Source organism: Carettochelys insculpta, chromosome 23 (assembly GCF_033958435.1).
Source record: "Carettochelys insculpta isolate YL-2023 chromosome 23, ASM3395843v1, whole genome shotgun sequence".
In the NCBI taxonomy this organism is placed as follows: domain Eukaryota; kingdom Metazoa; phylum Chordata; order Testudines; family Carettochelyidae; genus Carettochelys; species Carettochelys insculpta.
In genome coordinates, this window is record NC_134159.1 from 19341157 (window position 1) to 19361633 (window position 20477).

General features: G+C 41.7%; 1 protein-coding gene across 3 annotated transcripts in view; it reads left to right on the forward strand.

Annotated features, from left to right (window-relative positions):
• PRDM16 (PR/SET domain 16) overlaps positions 1–20477 on the forward strand; it is a 526795-nt gene that overhangs the window by 178463 nt on the left and 327855 nt on the right. For 2 of the 3 annotated variants that reach the window (XM_074975911.1, XM_074975909.1), the window contains exon 2: positions 18229–18578. In XM_074975911.1, coding sequence (XP_074832012.1) covers positions 18229–18578 — 350 coding nt within the window. Of the gene's footprint in view, positions 1–14273; positions 14373–17780; positions 17854–18228; positions 18579–20477 lie in introns of all 3 variants that reach the window. The other variant, XM_074975910.1, reaches the window with a different exon arrangement.

A 20477-nucleotide genomic window follows, 5' to 3' on the forward strand; every position in this document is an offset into this window, starting at 1 on the left:
CGCATTCCCAGGCTCAATTCCACTCTGCCCCCAAACCCACCCCCCATTTCCAGGCTTTGCCTTCTTCAACCCCAAAATCTACCCCCTTATCCCCAAATTTACCCCCCATCCCACAAACCCACCTCCCCCATCCCCAGGCTTAACCCCTCTCAGCCCCAAAACCACCCCTCAACCCCCAAGCTTAACCTGCCTCGACCTCAAACCAGCCCTCAGAATTAACCCATCTGTTTCACTGTCTGATAAGCCTATGCTGGGCAGCCACGTGTGCCCAGCAGAAAGAAGGCTGGCATGGAGGTGTTCCTCTGGCAGGGGTGCCCTGAGCCACTTCCACTGAAGGGGTGTGGCTGCTTGGGTAGCGGGGCAAGTGAAAGGCTCTCTGCAGCTCCCTACTCTGCTGCCCCTGAAATAATGGGACTAAATTCAGTTGGTTGAATGGCCGGATCCCTCCTACTGGCTATTAAACCAATTACATTTAATTGTACTGTTTCAGCAGCAGCAGGGACACAGAGGAGTTGGCTATTGTAATGGAATTTTCTTGTGGAACCCTTATTTTCATTTTGCAGGACCCCGAGGTTGCATAGAACATCATTTGGGAAACGCTGGGCTGGATGATGCTAGGCAGCTTCATTAGGTTGGAAACTCAAATTTAGTAGTAACCATGGTACTTCTGTACTTGCTATAAGAGGAGAGCCTTTCCCTGACTTAGGCCCCCACCCTTTTTTTGTGTGTGCATGTGGTTTTATGGTGGTGTGGGATTAAATAAAAACTCATGTCCACCTAGGAGCCAATTTCAAGGACAAAAAGGAATTTCCTTGAGCAAGATTCCAAAAAATGAATATCTTGGGGTCTCATATTTTGCACGAATCTAGCAGAGAAAGGGAAGTACTAACTGAAGAAGTATTATCTGCCAAGGTGCAATGTTATCTAGTGGTTAGAGCCAGGCCTTGGCAACTGGGATTTTTGAGTTTTGTTGCCAGTTAGTCACTTTTTGTGAGGTCTGGGCCATGTCACTTAACGTTCCTTGTGTCTCCACTGACCCTTCTAGAAAATGACCATCTTAATGTTGAGCCCCCTCCTTAGGTGCATTCATCGATTCCCAGGCTGGAATGGACCATAGTGATCATCTAGCCCAATCTATTGTCTAACACAGAACTCCCCTAAAATAATTCCTAAAGCACAATGTCCAATCTTACTTTAAAAATGATCAGTGGTAGAAAATACAGCATGACCTTTAGTAAGCTGTTCCAATGCTATTAATGATATTTAAAAATTATCTATTTCCTGTCTGAATTTGTCTACCTTCATCTTCCAGCCCTTGAACTGTGTTTTCCCTTTCTCTGTGAGATTGAAGAGAACATTATTAAATATATGCTCCCCTTGTGGGTACCTGGGAAACAAGTCTCTCCTTAAACCTTCTTTTTGTTAAGCTAAATAGACTGAGTTCCTTAAGTCGAGCACTGAGACGTGTTTTTTAATCCTTTAATTATACTTGTGGCTCATCTCTCAATTCTCTCCAATTTATCAACATTTTCCTTGAACTGTGGACACTGGAACTGGACCCAGTGTTCTCACTGGTTTTGTACCACTGCCATCTACAGAGGTAAAACAACCTCTTGACTTCTGAAGTCTCCTATTTCTGCAGCTAAGGATGGCCTTTACCCTTTTGACCACCGAATGGCACCAAGAGCTCTTTTCCAGTTCATTATCCACCAGAACTCCCAGATTTCTTCCAGGTCCTAGTTGTACACATTTATATTTTAATCATATTAAAATGCATATTCTTTGCTTGTGCCCATCTTACAAAGTGATCCAGATCTTCTGTGTCAATAACCTGCCCTTTTCATTTATCTCTCCCCCATTTTGGGGGTTATCTGCATCCTTCATCAGTGATGATTTTATATTTTCTTCCAGGTCATAAATAAAAATGCTAAATGGCCTAGGGCTGTGAAGTGGTTCATCCAGAACCCTACTAGAAAAATGTTTTAGATGATAGGTCCCAGATTTATAATTATGCTTTGAGACCCATCAATTTGCCTTCTTTGAATATGTTTGATGTGTGCCATGTTGATTTTATATATTTCTAATTTTGTAATCATAACGTCACATAGTTGCAAGTCAAATACCTGACGGAACTCTAAGTGTACTACATGAACTCTATTCCCTTTATCAACCAAACTTGTAATCGCAACAAAAGAAGATATCAAGTTAGCTTGACAGGGTCTATTTTCCATAAACCTATGTTGATTGGCATTAATTATCTTACCCTCCCTTACTTCTTTACTAATCGAGTCCAATATCAGCTGCTCCATTATCTTGCTCGGGATCGATGTCAGACTGACAGGCCTATAATTACCCAGGTCATCCCATTTACCCTTTTAAAATATTGAGCCTTATTATTTTTATAGTGCCGTAAGATCAGCTGATAAGATTCTCATGTAAATGAAAATATTATGCTCCACTGACGTTTAAATGATACATGAGAAGCACAAGAATTGAATTACTCAATAAAAAGGGAAGTAGGAGCCTGGAAATTAAGGCAGTTGGAATGAGGATGTTAGCTAGAGATGGGTGCTTATTCAGATTTGTTGATTCATTTTCATTTCTATCCAATTTGCATTCCATTCCAATTGCTTTGCCTGTGGATTTGGGCCATTTACGATTTATGGAAGATGAACATTTACTCTCCGTGCACAGTGCAATGAGTTGAGCCATCATCCCATTGGAACCAAAATGATGTCATGTGACTCAGCTGAATAATCCGAGCTACCTCATGCATCTTGAGAGTGCAGTTCAGACTCCAGATCCTTGCACAGAATTGTTCATGGTCAATCCACAGGACACACTTCTGAAAACTGTATACTTTAAAGCAATGAGTAAGTTCAAGGAACATGTGATCTACTCATGAATATTATCCTCCACACAGAATAGTAGACTCTGTTCATCAGATAAATTAACTGCTATGTATCATGTTCTCAGCTCTAGCATCATCCATTATTATTAGCCCGCACGATGCTATGCAAAAAGGAAAAGGAGGCATCATATTGTCCCACATGGGATAGTTGTCCATCAGGTATTTTCCTGTACTATTGAAAAATCAGGCAAATCATACCCAGCAACAGTGGACTCATTTTAATTTGCAAGTTAAATGCAGAACTGGACCTAATCATTGCACGTAGTATAAACATTCTGAGAGACAAAGAGGCCATGTGGAACTTCAATGGCATTGGGGTGCACTGTCTATCCATGTCTCAGTTAGGGTTGCTTCCCACCACACTTGTTTATTTCCAGTGCCTGCCTAGGTCTTCCTTGCACTTGTAAGAGGTTGGGAAAACCAAGGATTTTCATGAATGAAGGAGAGATGCCCCTTAGTCAGTTATACAGTAAGTTCTACTTTCCCCTCTATGGGCATCCCAGAGTTGTACAAACATGTGAAGGCTTTGTCCAAGGGTCTAAGAACCATGTGTTTACAAATGATTTCTTATTGGCTGCTTCCTAGTTCAGGGTTCACCCTGATGCTGCTGGATTTGTCCAATGTCCGTTGGCAAGTCCTGTAGCTCTCTGTATATGCAACTTTGTTGAGAATGAGAAATGCCCACAACAGATTTGGGGAAAAACCACCTGACAGCTTCACCAGTGTGCAGCAACTTAACTCCTGCTGTCCCAGTGGCATGTATTTGTGATTTTGGTCCAGTTTGTAGTGAATCACAAGTGAAGCTGGTCCCCACTGCTGGCACTAATTCACATCATTTGTGAAGTTAGGGAAAACAAGTGCTTTCAAAATGCACCATAATGGCAGCCCAGAGTTCCTTTAGTTCTTCAGCCTTGGTATCCCTTGCCTTCTGAGAGCTAAAATCCACAAGCCTTGCCTTCCACCTGTTCAGAGAAGAGCCCTCCTAACCACAGGAAAAGATTCACCATTAGCAGCCTAAACTGCTGACTAAATAATCTGTAAACAAAGGGGTGAACAGGGGAAGTAGGTCCAGATAACCCATACATTGGGCCTGTAGAAGAATGAGCACCTTCTAACGTCCTGCCATGGTGTGGGTGTTACTTTGTTTGGCATCGCTTTTGAATCAATGCCACAAAGTGCCTGGTCAGACATCCCTGGAGAATGTGGGTCTGATTTTTAAAAAATATGGAGCTCTAGTCTCTGCAAAGGGGAGCTGCAACGTGCCCCTCCCTTCTGAAACCCAAGCTTAGTATCCAAACAATGTGTGCAGGCACAGTGCAGTTTTGCCTTGCACTAAGCTTCAGCCTTGCCCTTGTATTTCAACCCTGCCCAAAGTGTGAAAAAGCCCATTTGATCACCATGCCTAATCAGTGCTTGATACCTCAAGAGGGACTGCTAATGTGGGTGCTGATTGGGGCAATGGGGTATTCATTGTGATTAACAAACATGACATCTAAGATCGGGACTTTGAGACCCACTAATTGGTTTCATATGAGCCACTGGGATGAAGTTCCAAAGGCCTTATCAGATGCCGAGAGCAGAGTAAGGAAATGGGATTGGGAACTGGAGGCCCAAATAATCTTCCAGAGGGAATCCAAGACAGCTGTGGGTTATTTCCAGAGGCCTGTTTTTTCCCGTGGTACCAAGCACCGTGGCTGCTGTTGACTTTGAAATTTAAGTACCTTCTTAAGTGCTGTGTTGTGGTCGAGCTAGAAATGTGTTCTTTTGCACCATTTCCCTTGGCTTGTGATTCTGCAGCACCAAAAATTAAATTTTTGCTTATGAAAAAATTTGAGAGAATTCCTGAATAGGGAAAGAGAAGTCCTTTTGAGCCCTCCCTCCACCAATAAAAGTGGCAACAGGTCCTTTTTTTCATGTTTTACTGGAGGTGTGATATTTTTCATGCTTTCTTGCTAATACAGTGGTAATCCAAAACAATGTCCAGTACGGATTTTTAAAGAGAAAATTTGAGGCTAAAGCAAAAAACAAAACAGAACAGAACAAAAAAGCACTGCAGGAGTTTTGGCATAGAATCAGAGTCACAGAACACTAGAACTGGAAGGGACCTTGAGAGGTTATCAAGTCCAGTCCTCTGTCCTCACAGTAGGACCAAGCGCCATCCAGGCCATCCCCGATGTCTGTCTAACCCCGCTCTTAAAAATCTCCAGCCATAAAGGGAATGGACACAGTCCCTTGCTGGTTGAAATGAATGTTTGCTGCTGCTGCTGCTGCTTCTCTTCTAAACTCAGCACAGAAGAAATAGGTCTCAGAGAAGCCTTAAGCTAATGGATATTTTACGCCTTTGGTGTTTGCTTGACTATATCTTTTAAATCATGGTAGACAGTTGCCCGATAAAAAGCAGTTGGAGACAATACCAACATAGTCATTGGCCATATCTCTTTTCAAACTTGCAAAGAAATATCATTTATAAAGGATGAACAATAAAATGAAAAAAATCCTCAACAATTAATCAGCTAATCCCCTTCAGGGTGTATTTTAATTAAAGAACTAAGCCATCTTTTTGTCCCTCCTCACAATTTCACTACTATCAAGGGATATAGATAATATTTAAATTCTCAACTATTGTATGCAAGTTCTTTTCCTTGGTCTGAGAGTGCACACTAGCCTCCAAGAAATGCATGAATTCATTGGGAGCCTGAAATTTTCTCTTTAGTAAAGAAAATGAAAATATCAGAACGTTTTATATGTAGGCTGTATTTATGCAAACCAAATCCACTAGAGAATCTTCTTGAAGCCCTGGCAGCACTGTGGATTTGAGCCTGTTGCTATTTTATGTGCAAGAAAAAATGACCCATTTTCTGTGAACATCCAGTTCTTAAGCTGTCTGCCAAATTTTAGCTTGGAAAGTCACCGTATGTCAGCCAACGGAATAATGCAATGGAGTATGACAAAAGTGTTATGGGCTCAGTCCTGCATTCTCTCTGCTCTGAAAACTCCCACTGCATTTAATGGGACTTTTAAATACAGAAGGAATGTAGGATTGGGCCCAATATTATGTCTTATGAGGTCAGGACAATTTCAAGAAGAGCACGCTTACTTGCTGATCGAATCTGTTCAGACCCTGGCTGTCTGAGTTGAGTTCAGTGTGGGTGTATTCTGTATGTCTTAAAGACTAAGGAATCTGCATTGTTCCTCCAAATGTCTATGGGTCTTAGAGTGGTTTAATCATTTTACATAACTAGGTGTATCACTAATGGGATCCTATGCTGTAAGAAAAATCTAACTCATTGTTTTTATGAAGTTGTTAATTTTCTGCTACTTTTTATCTGGGAAATCATACACACATCTTTTGCTGGATTTATAGATATTCACACCCACACATAACTACATATTTATATATTACAGTTGTCAAGTAGATTATTCAGGAGGCTTATTGCCAATAATAAAATACGACTTTAATTGTTGCAGAAACCTCATTGGAAGATTTTAAGCCTAACCCGGCATCTGATTATCTGGGGAAACAACTTTTCAACATGGTCTTTTATTTAGTAAGTTGGGTAGGAGCTTCGAAGGACCAATTTTAGTTTCATGACAACAGCACTAAGGTCAAGTTGTATTTCTAGAGCACTTTACACGTGACCAGACATTCCAGAGTGTGGAAACACTTGCCAGCAGAGGCAGGAGCATGCAGTACTGCATGGCTGTCATTTGCAAATGGTAACATCCCCCATGCTGTGAGCAAAAGCCATAAAAGACAGCAAAGCACGGATGAAACTCTGTAGAAGTGAAGAGTGCTCCTAAATGCTACACTTGTCACCTGTGATTTTGTTAGCCCCATTAAATTTAGAACATTGAGGGGAGCAACTTAAAGTCTTGATTGTGAAATATGCAGTAGGTTTAATGCAGACATACTACTGTATTGTATTGTATTGATGGCACTTCCACCAGTAATCCCGTGTTCTGTGATGAAGACACCAGAGAGGATTAACCAAATATTGGACTCCACCCTCAAGTGGCTGGACTTGCCCCAGTCGCATCCTGCATATGTACAGAGCCCTGTGTGGAGACTAAAATATGGATCAGCATCTGAGTTTCATCCACAAGATTTACTGCCTCATCCAATCTGCAATCCAGAGTTTACCTGCATCCACACAGCATTTCTGGAGGGGAGTGGTGAGGGAGCATAAGTAAGTGAGAAGTGGGCAGGGTCATGCAGGGAAAAGGCAGGAAGCAGGAAAGCAGGGACTGGGGGATAAGGGGCAGGAGGGACCCAGGGCTGGGGTTATACAGATCATTGTCCATCAGGTGGGAGGGAGGAGGGGGGCTGATCAGGGCAGGCACTCCGCCCCTCCTCCAGGGAGATTTAGAATGCAGCTTTTTGCATCCTTTCCCTGATAAGAGTACACAGGTATCCACTCCACTATCTGCTGCTATTTGAAGCAGATATTTGTGGGTATGCATGGTTCTGTGTATGTAGACAGCACAAACTGAACAGCAATTGTCTGTAGGCTACAACTTTAACAAGGGGTCTATAAAGAAGCCTTTGCGTTGCTGAGCTTGTCAGAGTTCTGGTAAGCCTCTTGAGTGAAAGACTCTCATGTTAGATCCTGTGCAGCACTCTGCATATTCAGACATTGCAGTACAATATTCTTGCTACACCTGACAGTATTACCCATATCCTGAGGCAATCTGCACACAGAGGTTGTACTCTAACTGTCCCTGCTGCTTGTATCTGCTTTGCAAAGCTAGTGGACATTGGATGAGCATCCCTCTTTAAATTAGAGACTGCCATCATACAGCTAAGGGGGCACTTTATAACCAGAGCTGCAGGCCAATGTACCCCAGAACTACAACACCACACAAGTCTAGTATGATGACATGTAGCTAATATCTACGGTCACTCTCACTTCCTCAGCAGGTCATGTCACTTCCCAGCCAGTTCAGGTTGACAAAATGCATGGCTTTTGAGAATGCCTCTGAATACCTTTCCCAGAGGTGGATCTCCTCAGGTCCTCTCCCCTAACGTTCCAAAAAAACCTCTTAAACCCAACAGTGTGGTACAAATGTTCAACCTCAAACACATTTACAGGCCTAAAGCCATCTGTATTTTATTGAATTTAAGGGGCAACACTCAACCATTTTACATAGCTAGACATTTTGCAATACATCTGTTTAACTCCTATGATGATTACACTTCAGAGGGGAGTAGGACAATGCCTTTACTACCATCCTGAAAACAGTTCATAAAATTTTGGTTCTGCCATTCAAACTAGAAGATGATACATGACCAGTCTTGTGCTCTTTCAGAGCATTGCTCTTTCAGGAGACTTTGAATCAACCATAGAGCCAAATCTTACAGTGTCTCAGCAATTCTCTTGTTGAGATAAGCAGGTGTAATGCAAAATGACATTGTGAGCCATACAGACAAAGCCAATGGTAAGGGTTAGCGTGGAGCCGCATTGATTGGGGGTGGAACCAGAGGCAGAATATCTTCTGAAGCTCCTATGCATGTTCACACTATCCATTCTTGGGGTGTAGATTTCTATTCCTCCCCCTGTGCAGCCAGGCTGTTTTGCTGTACAAAATATGTGTGTGTTGAGTGGGTGTGTGGGAGGGGTAGGGGGAGGGTGCATTAGAGAAATGGCCCTCCCTGATCTCCAGGACCATCCCTGCTCTTTCTGAAATGATCTAATTGAGTTAACTGTCCAAAGGGTCAGTTGTAATAAACATCTATATGCTCAAACGCCCATCTGAAGAACTTCTGACATCACAGAGATACATGGGGGTTTCTAGAGCCACCCACCAGATAGGTCAGAATTGCCATGAGAATATTCCATTTCATGGTAACTGAGTATTTCCACTTCCAACACCAGAAAGTACGGCAGCCTAGGGAAAGGAAAAAACAAGGAGAAGGCGCTAACCACACTTCATTGACCTTCAACAACTATACAAGGTCATGTCAGGTTGGGTCACTTGAGATTGCTTTTTAAATTAAATCTGGACTGGTCTGACGAAATAGCAACAATACTACATTAGTGGTCTGTCCTAGAGAGTAATCTCTATTGTCTACCTGCACCATTTCGAGTGTGTCACCGGTTATGCTCTACTAAGCCCCGCTATGCTTTCAACTCTGCTGGAATTCCTGTTTCTTAAGTGCAAAAGAGGCTAATCATAGAGTAGAAAATAATTTGACTTGCTAATACCAGGAGAGAAAACATTTCCAGCAACCACAAGTATTTGGGGGATTATGGCATATAATGCTTATGAAAGCTTGTTTCTGGGGACATGTTGGCGTAAGCAGGGCTGCACTTTTTACTAGAGGAAACATTTGCAGGCTGCAACACAGGGTTTGCTGTACTTCCCAAAAACTGGGACAGAAAAAGCCAGCAAGGAAAGGAGCAAAGTCATCTCCCTTGCTGGTGTGGGCCACACATTTTCTTGCAGGGGGACGAGAAATGAACCCAGAAAAAATCTTGATGTGGTCTCAAAAAGGGGAGATATTTCTTTCAATACAGAAGGCCTATTCTCAGGCTATAAAAGAGTTGTAGTATGTACTCCTTAAGCACAGCCCTGCTGTGATCACTATTCTCCCCTGATAGTTCCTATTTGGCAGCAAGAAATGCCTTCCATGCTGAAGTGAAAACTGTAATTTTTGCTGGGTGCTATTTTTCCCCATGATTACATCAGAGGTCAGTCATTAATATTCACCGTGGGAGTCCCTCTCGTTTCTCTCCGACCCACAATGAGGCAGTTGTTGGAGTTGTTATCATAGTGGAAACTACTGTGCAAGGAAAGCACAGTCATGCTGCCTTGGATTTAATTGAGAGATGGTAAATCGGTTCCCTAAATACTTCAGCCCCTTATATTGTATGACAAATGTGTTTTTCTTTTTGCCTTCATCTGTGTATGTTCCCCCCTACACATTTCCTTTTGGATGAAGAAAGCTCCATTTCTCCTGCACATGAGGGTCATAGCTCAGCAATAGACTCTTTATAGAAAATTCCCAAACGTTTTCCCCAAAGCCCGAGAATCACCCATTTTCTCTCTGTTTCCTTTCCTTTGCTCTTGCAGCTCCCCAGACCTGGCACTGTTTGCTTTTATACCCTGCTTAGGATCAGATGGCATCACTCCATTTTCAAGCCTATCTGATGCTCACATTGATATTTGGTGGACACTCTTCTCATGCATTCCTGTGATGGGAAAGTTCAGCGCAGATGCTCTTGCTATGAGACAAGATTTGAACAGCTGAATGATGAGCCAGGGCATTGCTGGGGCATTGCCCTAGCCTCTGGAACTTTTTCTCTCATCCCACTGTGTCAAAAGGCCTGGTTCTCAATCATTTAGATGGAGACAGCAGTGAAGGAACTTTGTTATTGTCCTCAGTACCAGGGGCATAATGGGAACATCATGATAATGATGACATGTCCACATTAGAGCTTACATTAGGATTAGTTACACTGACACAAGCACCAGTGTGGACACGGCTATGTTGACATCATAACTGCTGTTCATGAGGGATGGGATACTTAAGCCAATGGAAGATCTGCTTCCCATCAGGGTAGGGCAGTTACATTACAGGGCTTATCATGCTGCAGTAGCACTGGTGCAGTTGTGCTGCTGTAAACTCTCTCGAGCAGGGTTTCTTAAACTATGCAAATGGTTTGGTGGAACATTGGTGTTCTGTGAATAACTCGCAGGTGTGCCACAAGCATTTGGAAAAATACACTGATGATCTATATTTTCTGTTGTTAAAACCAGATACAAAGTTACTTCATTGCTATGATACCTGATTAGATTACTGTTGCTGTTTAGTTTGGTGGGTTTTTTTGTTTGTCTAACAACAATTTAAAAAACTTCATCGGTGTTCTGCATAAAAATATTATTTTTTGGTTTTCTGTGGTCTGAAAAAAATGTCAGAAACACTGCTCTAGTGTAGTTGCACCCTTAGTCTTCATACAGTGTCACTCCTTGGAGTCCTGCAAGGAGAGAGCAGAATCCAGGTGTCAAGGACTGGAAAAGGGCCCATCATACCTGGATTCAGACCTTTTGTCTGGGGGGATGATTGTCAGAGCTAGCCCAGCAGGGCTCAGGCAGTGGCAGTGGATGCTATAGTCAATTGGAGCACAGGGCCCCAGGCCCAACGCAACCACCTGGCTCTTCTTGCCCCATGGCCGGTCCTGGTGATTGTGGTTTATACATTTAAACAACTTTAATCAAGCATAATTAATTGGCCATTTTTAAGCATATGCTCAGCTGAAAGATGATCCTGATGAACACGCTTTGAAAATATAATTTACAAATAAATGTGAGCATCTAAGTACCAGTTTGAGTGCTGGCAGGTTAATTATTGTATGCTTCAAATCAGAAAATTGGTGCTGTCTTTTTATGCAGGTCATTTTCACTGATGCGCTTTCTGTTGCTACCATCCTCCAAAGCTGTGTGCTCTACTCCCTACCTTTGAATTCAGTTCTGCATTCATGAGAGTGTGCCTCATCTTCTTTAAGTGTCAATGCCAAGGTTCTTCTTTAAGACTTCCCTACTGCAGTACTATATGCTGTTCCTGGATCACTTTGACTAATTATTATTTTCATGGCTGGGATTCTCCTTTCCTCTGAAACCAGACAGTTTCTTGAATCTAGCTGTGGAAAAGTCAGGTACTGTTGCAGGTACCCCTTCCATAAAACTCCCTGGGATCACGAAGGAGTTGCAAGGGCACGTTCCATTTCAGTTACAGCAGCAGAAGCTGTATATTGCTGAGCTAACATGCTAACAGAGCTGGATACATTTACTTATATTAATTTAGAATTAACAACCATGGAATACAGTGTGAGACCCATCTCTGTTTTACTCAATATCTAATAGCTATCTTATTGGTTCTGATATCTGGGAATATTCATATATCATTTTCCCCATGGTTCTCTTAAAGCTGTTGTTTTCTTGCCAAACACACAATCCATATTTATTGAAGTAAATAAATATTGGGAAATAATGTTAGTTTGGCTACAATACAGCAGGAGGCATGTGACTACCAGTTTGTTACACTGGATTCAAATAATGTATTATAACATGTATAGTGGCCAGTACTCCAGCAGAAACTATAGCGATCCGTGATGGTCCTTGCTTTCATTACTTAATAATTTTTAGGAGGAGATAGGTCTGCAATTTATTTTTGTACTGAATTTCAGCTCATTGATGAAGGAGGTTTGACGTTCTTTCTTTTGGAAGCTTAAGGAAAAGCTGTCCAGGTTTCTATTAGAGAGATGTGCATGTACCAAAATGGATGAGCTTAGCTTGAGAGAGAAGCTCATTTAATTATGTTGTATAGGCACAACTTGGGTAGTCTGCCCATAAGAGTAGTAATGTCGAGAATAAGGAGCCTGGAAGAGAAGGTGGGAACCAGGCTCTTCTCTCCCTCCAACTCAGCGGGGGATGAATAGCCAGCATAAGAGCTGCCTCCTTCCTCACATGGAAGGCAGACAGAAGGCAGACACTGACAAAAGCAGGCTGGCCTGATGAGTTTGGGAAGGCAAGGGTGAGGGTAGAAGCAGCTCAGGAAAGCGGCAGAGGAATTGATGAAACTGTCCTTAGAAACTGTCCTTAGGCCCTGAAACAGGGCCACTGGGCTGGAACCCAGAAGAGAAGGCAGGCCGGAGCTCCTCTACCTTTGCACCAGCACCTGAGGCCGTGCATCAGTGTTAGGAGTTAAAATGGCCAAGAACAATTCTAGACAGATGTTGGGAGCCTCTTCTTGTGCTAAAGGAAGGTGTGTGTGGAGTGCAGAGGTCTGGTTGAAGAACGCAGGCTTGGAAAGGAGCTACAGTGAAAACCAAGTATAGTAATCCACAGAGATAGTATTCCACAAAGACTTTAACAATCTGCACCCCACCATCAACTTATGCCTCGACCACTCCACACGAGAGATAAATTTCCTGGACACTACAGTACAAATCAAGGATGGCCTGATCAGTACCGCACTCTACCAGAAACCCACTGACCACTATACTTACCTACATGCTTCTAGCTTCCATCCTGCACACAAAACTAGATCCATTGTTTACAGTCAAGCCCTTAGGTACAATCGCATTTGCTCTGATCCTACTGACAGAGACCAAAAAACTACAAGATCTCTATGAAATATTCATAAACTTGAATTATCCACCAGGAGAAATAAAAAACAAATTAACAGGGCCAGATGAATACCCAGAGACCAGCTACTCCAAGATAGGCCCAAAAAAGCCAAGAACAGAACACCACTGGTCATCACCTACAGCCCCCAACTCAAACCACTTCAATGCATTATTAAAGACCTACAACCTATCCTTAATCAGGATGCCACACTTCAGAAGGCCCTAGGTGACAGGCCTGTTCTCTCCTACAGGCAACCTCCCAACCTTATGAGGATTCTCACCCACAGCCACAGTCTGTACCGCAGGAACACCAGTCCTGGAACTTTTCGTTGCAACAAAGCCCACTGCCAGCTTTTGCCACATATCTATTCTGGAGATACCATCACTGGACCTAACCAGGGTATTCACAGAATCATGGGCATATTCTCATGTTCTTCAACTAACATCATATATGCCATCATGTGCCAACAATGCCCAGATGCTTTGTATATTGGACAGACTTCAAACTCTCTTAGACAAAGAGTTAACGGGCACAAAACAGACATAAAACACGCCTGATCCACAAACCTGTCAGCGAGCACTTTAATGGAGTGGGCCATCCTGTTAATGACTTAAAAGTTTGCGTCTTACTGAAGAGGAATTTTCACAACAGTCTGGAAAGAGAGGCTGCTGAACTCTCTATTATATTCAAATTCGACACATTAACACGTGGTTTGAACGGGGATGGGAATTTTCTGGGTCATTATAGGAGCTCTTTTGCATACTTGGCTTAATCTAATTCTTGACCTCCCACCCTTCTTCTGCCCTTCTACTCTCTGATTTACTCACCTTGATAATTTTTTTTCTGATTTGTCCACCTTGATTACTATTTTTCGTTCTCTGTGCCTTAAATATTGAGTCTGTTCTGGTCTGGCTATGGTCTGAAGATGTGGGTCTGTCCCACAAACGCTCACCTAATAAATTATTTTGTTAGTCTTTAAAGTGCTACTTGACTGCTTTTTTGTGTTGATAGTGTATAGACTAGCATGGCTTTCTCTCTGTTACTATTCAATTATAGTAATATCTTCCCTCACCCCTGTATTCAACTCCTGGATGTTCCCTGGAAGTGAGAGACATGTTCACCAGGCAGAATTGAGATACTGCTGTGACTATGGGGAACTGATGATTGAAGTCTGGATATATTTTTTCTCTTCCTACTCCCCCCTGGGACACACACATTTTCCTTATTTTTTTAGGCATCGCTCAAAAATATTTTGGAATGACCAGCACAGTTGTGAGCCTATCACCTGAAACCACTGCAAAACCAAAACAAAGAACTCCAGACTTTCTTGCAAGTAAATAACCTACAAGTGTGTAGCATATTTCCAAAGTCATTAAAAAAAATCTCATGTTCTTGGCAAGACCTTCCAGCAACCTAGAAGAGAGAGACTGGAAACACTTCTGCTGTAATTGAGGCTGGTTAGCAGTGATTGTAAACCTGTGTTTGGATTGCAAACTGCCATGGTACTTTTACAAATTGCCCTCCTCAGGAATGGTGCATTACTGAAAAATACATCTCCACTCCAGCTAAAATAAGGAGTGTGTGGAGTGCAGAGTTTCAGCTGAAGAACCCTGTTTGGAAAAGAGCTTCAGTTGAAAACCACCTATAATAGTAATATCTACCCTCATCTCCATATTCTGCTCCTGTAAGAGTGAGAAAGCGTGATTAACATGTTAGGTGGAGACAAAGGAAGTCTGGATTCAGTTCCCAGTTCTGTAACAGCTCTTCTGATCGAACTTGGGAAAATCACTAAATCTCTCTAGCTGTGCTTATACAAGCCCCTTCCTTTCAGAAGGGGTGTGCTAATGAGCGAGTTTGAAAGATGCTAATGATGCGCTGCCGTGAATATGCAGCACCTGGTTAGCATAATGGCATCTGCGGTGATTCGAAAGTGCCACTTTCAAATCGCGTGCCACCCGTGGAGACGGTGGCCTTTCGAAAGGACCCCAGACTTTGAAAGCCCTTCTTCCTACTGATTTTAGGAAGAAGGGGCTTTCAAAGGCCGGGGGGGATTCCTTTTGAATGACCCCTGTCTCCATGGGGGGCACACGATTTGAAAGCAGCATTTTCGAATATTCATGGCAGCATCTCATTAGCATCTTTCGAACTTGCTCACTAACACACCCCTTCCGGGCTCATGTGGACACAGTTTCTGTGATTCAATTCCCTAACTGCAAAATGGGTATAAACATAATTTCTTTCTCCCACTGTTTCTTTCTATTTGGATTGTTCATTGAGGCAGGTACTGTCTCTGTCTATACATATCTCATAGAACTGGAAGGGACCTTGAGAGGTCATCAAGTCCAGTCCCCTGCCCTCTTTTCAGGACCAAGTCTATACGCTAGCTGTTGTACGAACTCTGGTGCTACTGCAACATAAGCAATAACTAAGTGTTCTAAGCAGGGTCACAATAAGCAAAAATTACACTGGTATAGCAGTGCAACCCTGCACTTCCTAATTTTAGATTATCTTCTTGTTTACTCCTGGATTTTTACTACATTCAGGTTCTGGGTTCCACTGCATTTTCTTATTCAACAACCCTCCAAACGATACAGAAAAGATTTCTAATTCCTAATATTTCTTTGGGTTTATTTAGGTTTTAGAAGCAAAAATCAAACCAGAAAGTAGATATCTGTGGTGATAGTTTTAATAATGGTGTTTCCTTGCAATTATCTCAAGGGTAATAATTTGTACTTCCTAAATAATAGCACTTATTTCCTAATTGCTCCTGAAGAATGGATGCTTAATCCTGCAAGGCTGTTGAGAATATTTTCTGTAACAACAACAACAAACTTTCCTTTATTTCAAGACTGATTTATGATCCAATCCTGTAAGGCTAACAGCCTCCACTCCAACTGCAATCAATTCAGTTTGAGGGTACTAAGTCTTCCCAGGATAGGGCACATTGTAACCGGATGCAGTTACCCATTCTGACTAATAATGTTAATTGCTCCTGCTTACAATTTTACCTTTATTCTGCTTACTTCCCACTTAAATGTTTTATGTGGGTGTTTCTGAAACCTAAACAACTTAAGAACTTCAGACACAAGGGAAACAGCTGCAGTTCTGCTGTTGTTTTTGTGAAAAGATCACACAACTCAATTAAAAAAAAGGAAAAGAAAAAGAAATCTCTGGTCAGTTAAAACCTAACAATTACTGTTCTGAATGCTGCTAAATTAAATAAATGTTTTCGCCACATGACTTTTTAAAGATTTTGGGTTCTATAGAAAATCAGTTTTTAAACAGCTCCTGAATTTTGATCTGTTTCTAACCAAATTGTGAAATGCTGCATGGCGTATTTTTCTGGAACCAATATGATACAACTTTTCCATAGCTCTCTGCTTCAGCATTGCAGCACTGCTTTAAACCACATCCCTCTTCTCTGAAGTTTTATGAAACAATCGATGTAGTGTGGTTGAAAGAGTAACTTAAAATGTCCACTGTTTAAGCATATATGATACATTACCCTTAATGGGATGTTAGAAGCTAGGGATGGTAGAGTTCTGCTTGAGAAGGAACGTTCATTGCTGAGTGCCAAACCACAAATAAAGACAGAGACGTAGTTGGAAGGTCAAACTGGCCACAGCTTTTATTGAATAACCCATTGAACCAAAGAAACCAAACCTAAAACTAGTCTGGTAGCTCTCGCCAAGCTTGAGTCACAGGTGCTGGAGATTTTCTTAGGGTCACTGCTCTTGCAGTGGAACAGAGCTCTTTGGGTACTAATCTGCAGTACATATACTGGGGCTGGCTGTTACTGGTAACCCCAGCCCTGAGATTAGGTACTATGCTCTGTTTATGGGAGGTGCCTGCAGGACCGCTCCTGGTTGTGGAAATGGACACAGCTAATTTGCCCTTGTGGACGTTTCTACCGTTCAGTTTTTCAGAGATGAGAATGTGCAGGTGCTGCTGTCCCCCTGAATCGTATCTGAATGGCGCCTCATCAGAGCAGTGCAGACCATGGAAACACGGATCATCAACATTTGTTTCCATGGTTAGAGTCTCTGTTTTGAAAGTATGGCCTGCCGTAATACTGTAAGTGAGCTAAAACCAAGTACCTACATGCTCCATAACACAAATGTGCTCAATCTGGGACCCTTAAGGAAAATGAAAACTCACTAGCATTATTTGATCTTGATGCCGTAAATTTTATCCACAATTCTGCTTTACTGTGGCATTTTGCGCATGGTGTAACATACACCGAGTCAGTTTAAAAATGAGCAGTATAAGAGAGCACTGGCCCCCTTCTCCATTTTCCTCTGACCTCATTCCATCTGGCATAGCTATCCAGAGCCAGTGCCACCTGAAAGTCATGGTTGCAAGACTCTATTCCTTCCTCCAGTGAGTGCTTTTTTGAATACCACTTAACCGCTACCTAAAGCCCTTTCTCTAGAGGCCACAATTGCTTTTTTTCAGTAGAATCTCAATCCATTGAAGTGCAAACCTCTGTGGAACACAGTCAGATGTTCACAGGGCTGTCTAACATAATAGTTGTTCACTAGCTGGACTTGAATGTTTAATCAAGCAAAGGTAGCTCCTTAAGGTCAGTGTCATTTGCTGTGCATTATTATAGACATATCTGCACCGAAACACTGGATCTACCCACCTTCAAATTATAAGGAAACTTTGGAAAACCCCCAGACTCAATGGGGGAAAGCTGAATCTCTGAATTCTGTGGCTCACAATCATCTCTCCTCTACAGTCTGAACCTCTCTAGTCTGGCACCCTTGTGACCTAACTGGTACTGGATGAGAGAATTTGTTAGACCACGGGAGGTCAGTATTGTTTAACAGCATTACCAACACTTCCAAGGCTTACTGGCTCTTAGAAGAAATTTAGGGGTAAATTACAACTAACTAATAGCTCAGAACACCAAGAGCCAGTACTGGTGGCTGAAAACAAACTATGCGAGACCATGGGAATCTTGGCCACACCAAGTATGGTCAAGTGGTCATCCAGCTAACTAAAATCGTGTCAGCTTATGGGTGTTGCCTGATGAGAGAGTTCTGGATTAGAGAGGTTCAACATGTAGTACCATTCGAACCCTCTACAATGTCCACTGGGTTTAGATGTTCCTTTTCCAGGGAAGGGGTTAACTAAACTGTTGACTTCAGGATTTTAGAATGTGTTGTTCTGTTGTTTCCCTGTAGGTGACAGTGAGATTGTAAATAATATGTATGAGACAGACCCTGATCTCCTGGCTGGTGAGAGTGCGGAGGAGGAAACAGAGGACAGTATTATGTCCCCTATCCCCGTTGGACCTCCATCACCTTTTCCTACCAGTGAGGACTTCACCCCCAAGGAAGGCTCACCTTACGAAGCCCCTGTCTACATTCCCGATGACATTCCAATCCCACCAGACTTTGAACTCAGAGAATCCTCGATTCCAGGGGCAGGGCTGGGGATTTGGGCCAAAAAGAAGATTGAAGTTGGGGAAAGATTTGGACCTTACATGACAATACCAAGGACCTCATTAAAGGAAACAAACTTTGGATGGGAGGTAAGCCTGCTGAATATGATTGATCATTTGTCTTGTATCCAAAATACTTATGAAGCCATATTGAGTTCCGACTGGCCTGGGGACAAGAGTTTATAGACAGGAGGTGCTCTGCTAATGTCATATTTCTCTGGCTTATTTTGCACAGCAGTTTACATGCACTACTTTGAAAGGCAACAGAAATACTGCCTTTAGGCCGCAAATGTTGCTCTCACATCATCGTTGAAGGCTAGCTTTAGTGAAGTTGTTTGATTTCTTAAAACATATGTTCTTGCAATTTTCTAAACTTGCTGTAACAACAGAACAAATAAAATTAATCATATTATATTTTGCAGATAGCAAAGTACTTAAGTGTGTCACCTTAGCTGGCCAGTCCATGTTTGTTGTACCAGTCCTTCAGTTGGTTGCATTAAAGATAACTTGTATCCATTAACATCTTTGAAGCAAGCATCATAGAGTCCTTTGCCAGATGATAATGGTAAAGAAACAGAGTCTCATTTCCCCAGGACTGAACCTAGGAACATTTTTAGAATAAGGAAAAAAGTGCAATCTTTCATACATTTGTCTGCCTCTCTGCTATATTGTTGAGTTTATCCCCAGAACATTTTCCAGCCTCTCCATCTTTGTGTATTCCTCTCTGAAAATACCCCGCACCAGTCTTACATTAGAGGGCATTATTTCAAAATTTTATATTAGCTCAAGCATAAATTAGCAATTTTGGAAAATGTTATTTAGCATGTTTTTGTTAAAATTCTGTGGGAAGGTTGTGCTTTTTAAATCCATAGCCCTGATTGTTTGGAACACAAGGCTCAGTTCCATTTTCAGTTCCGTGATGCTCAGCAATGTTAAAACACCTGAAATTCTATTAACCTCTATGGGTTAAAGAGCCCTAAGGAAAATACATTTTAGTGATGTTTCCAGGACTTTTTGCTTTTGGTCAGCTTAGAAACTGAATAGTACAAGATTTATCCTTGCGTCTGGTATTTCTCCTTCCCATCCTGGCTTATATTCAAGACAAATACATGATGTAGTTTCTTAGGCTTTGTTCACATGCAATACCAACATATTAGAAAAAAACATGCTGATTTTAATAAGTTCACATCTACAGTTGGAACCACCAAGTAGGATATTTCTTGAAAAAGAAATGTATCTCTAATATGCTTATCCTTATCCTAAAAATGATTCTCACTTCTGAAACAATGCATTTCTTAAAAATGAAGACACATCTTATGCTGTCATTTACAAACTGGGAGAACACAAGAACAGGTGTTTTTTACAATGCTTGCAAACAAAATATACTTCAGTTTACATCAGTAAAATCATTGTTTTTTTCTACAAATGAAATTCTGCTCATCTGAATATTCACAAACTAAAAGAATAATACATGCAATTCAAAACTGTGTCTGTAATGAAATTAAATTTGTCTTGTAACTGAATGGATTTTGCTTGAGACAAAAAATGGAAATGTCATATGATATCAAGTGATGAATTGTAAATAGAAATTAAAAATAACAAAAAATGGTTGGCAAAGCCAGCCATTTTGGCCATACATTTTTGTCCAAACTCATAAACATCAAAGAGTTTTAGTACTCTGAAAAGTGGTCAAATTTCATTTAAAATGTTTGCACTCAGTCCTGAGTATATTTGCACTCCTCAAAATACGTTGATTCTTTAGATTTTACAATCAGATTCCATGAAGCCCAAATAAATGTATTCAGATGTAGATCATGTCTTTCTTTACTTTTTTTTAAATGTTCAAAGTACAGAAAAAAAACCAGTACTTTAACAAAGTTCAACTACATATTGCTTTTTCTCTGTACCAGGAAGTTTCTGAAGTGTTAGAATTGGGGGCTTTCAGGGCTCCCTATCTCTCTCTCTCGGAAAGAAAGAAAGAGACTCACA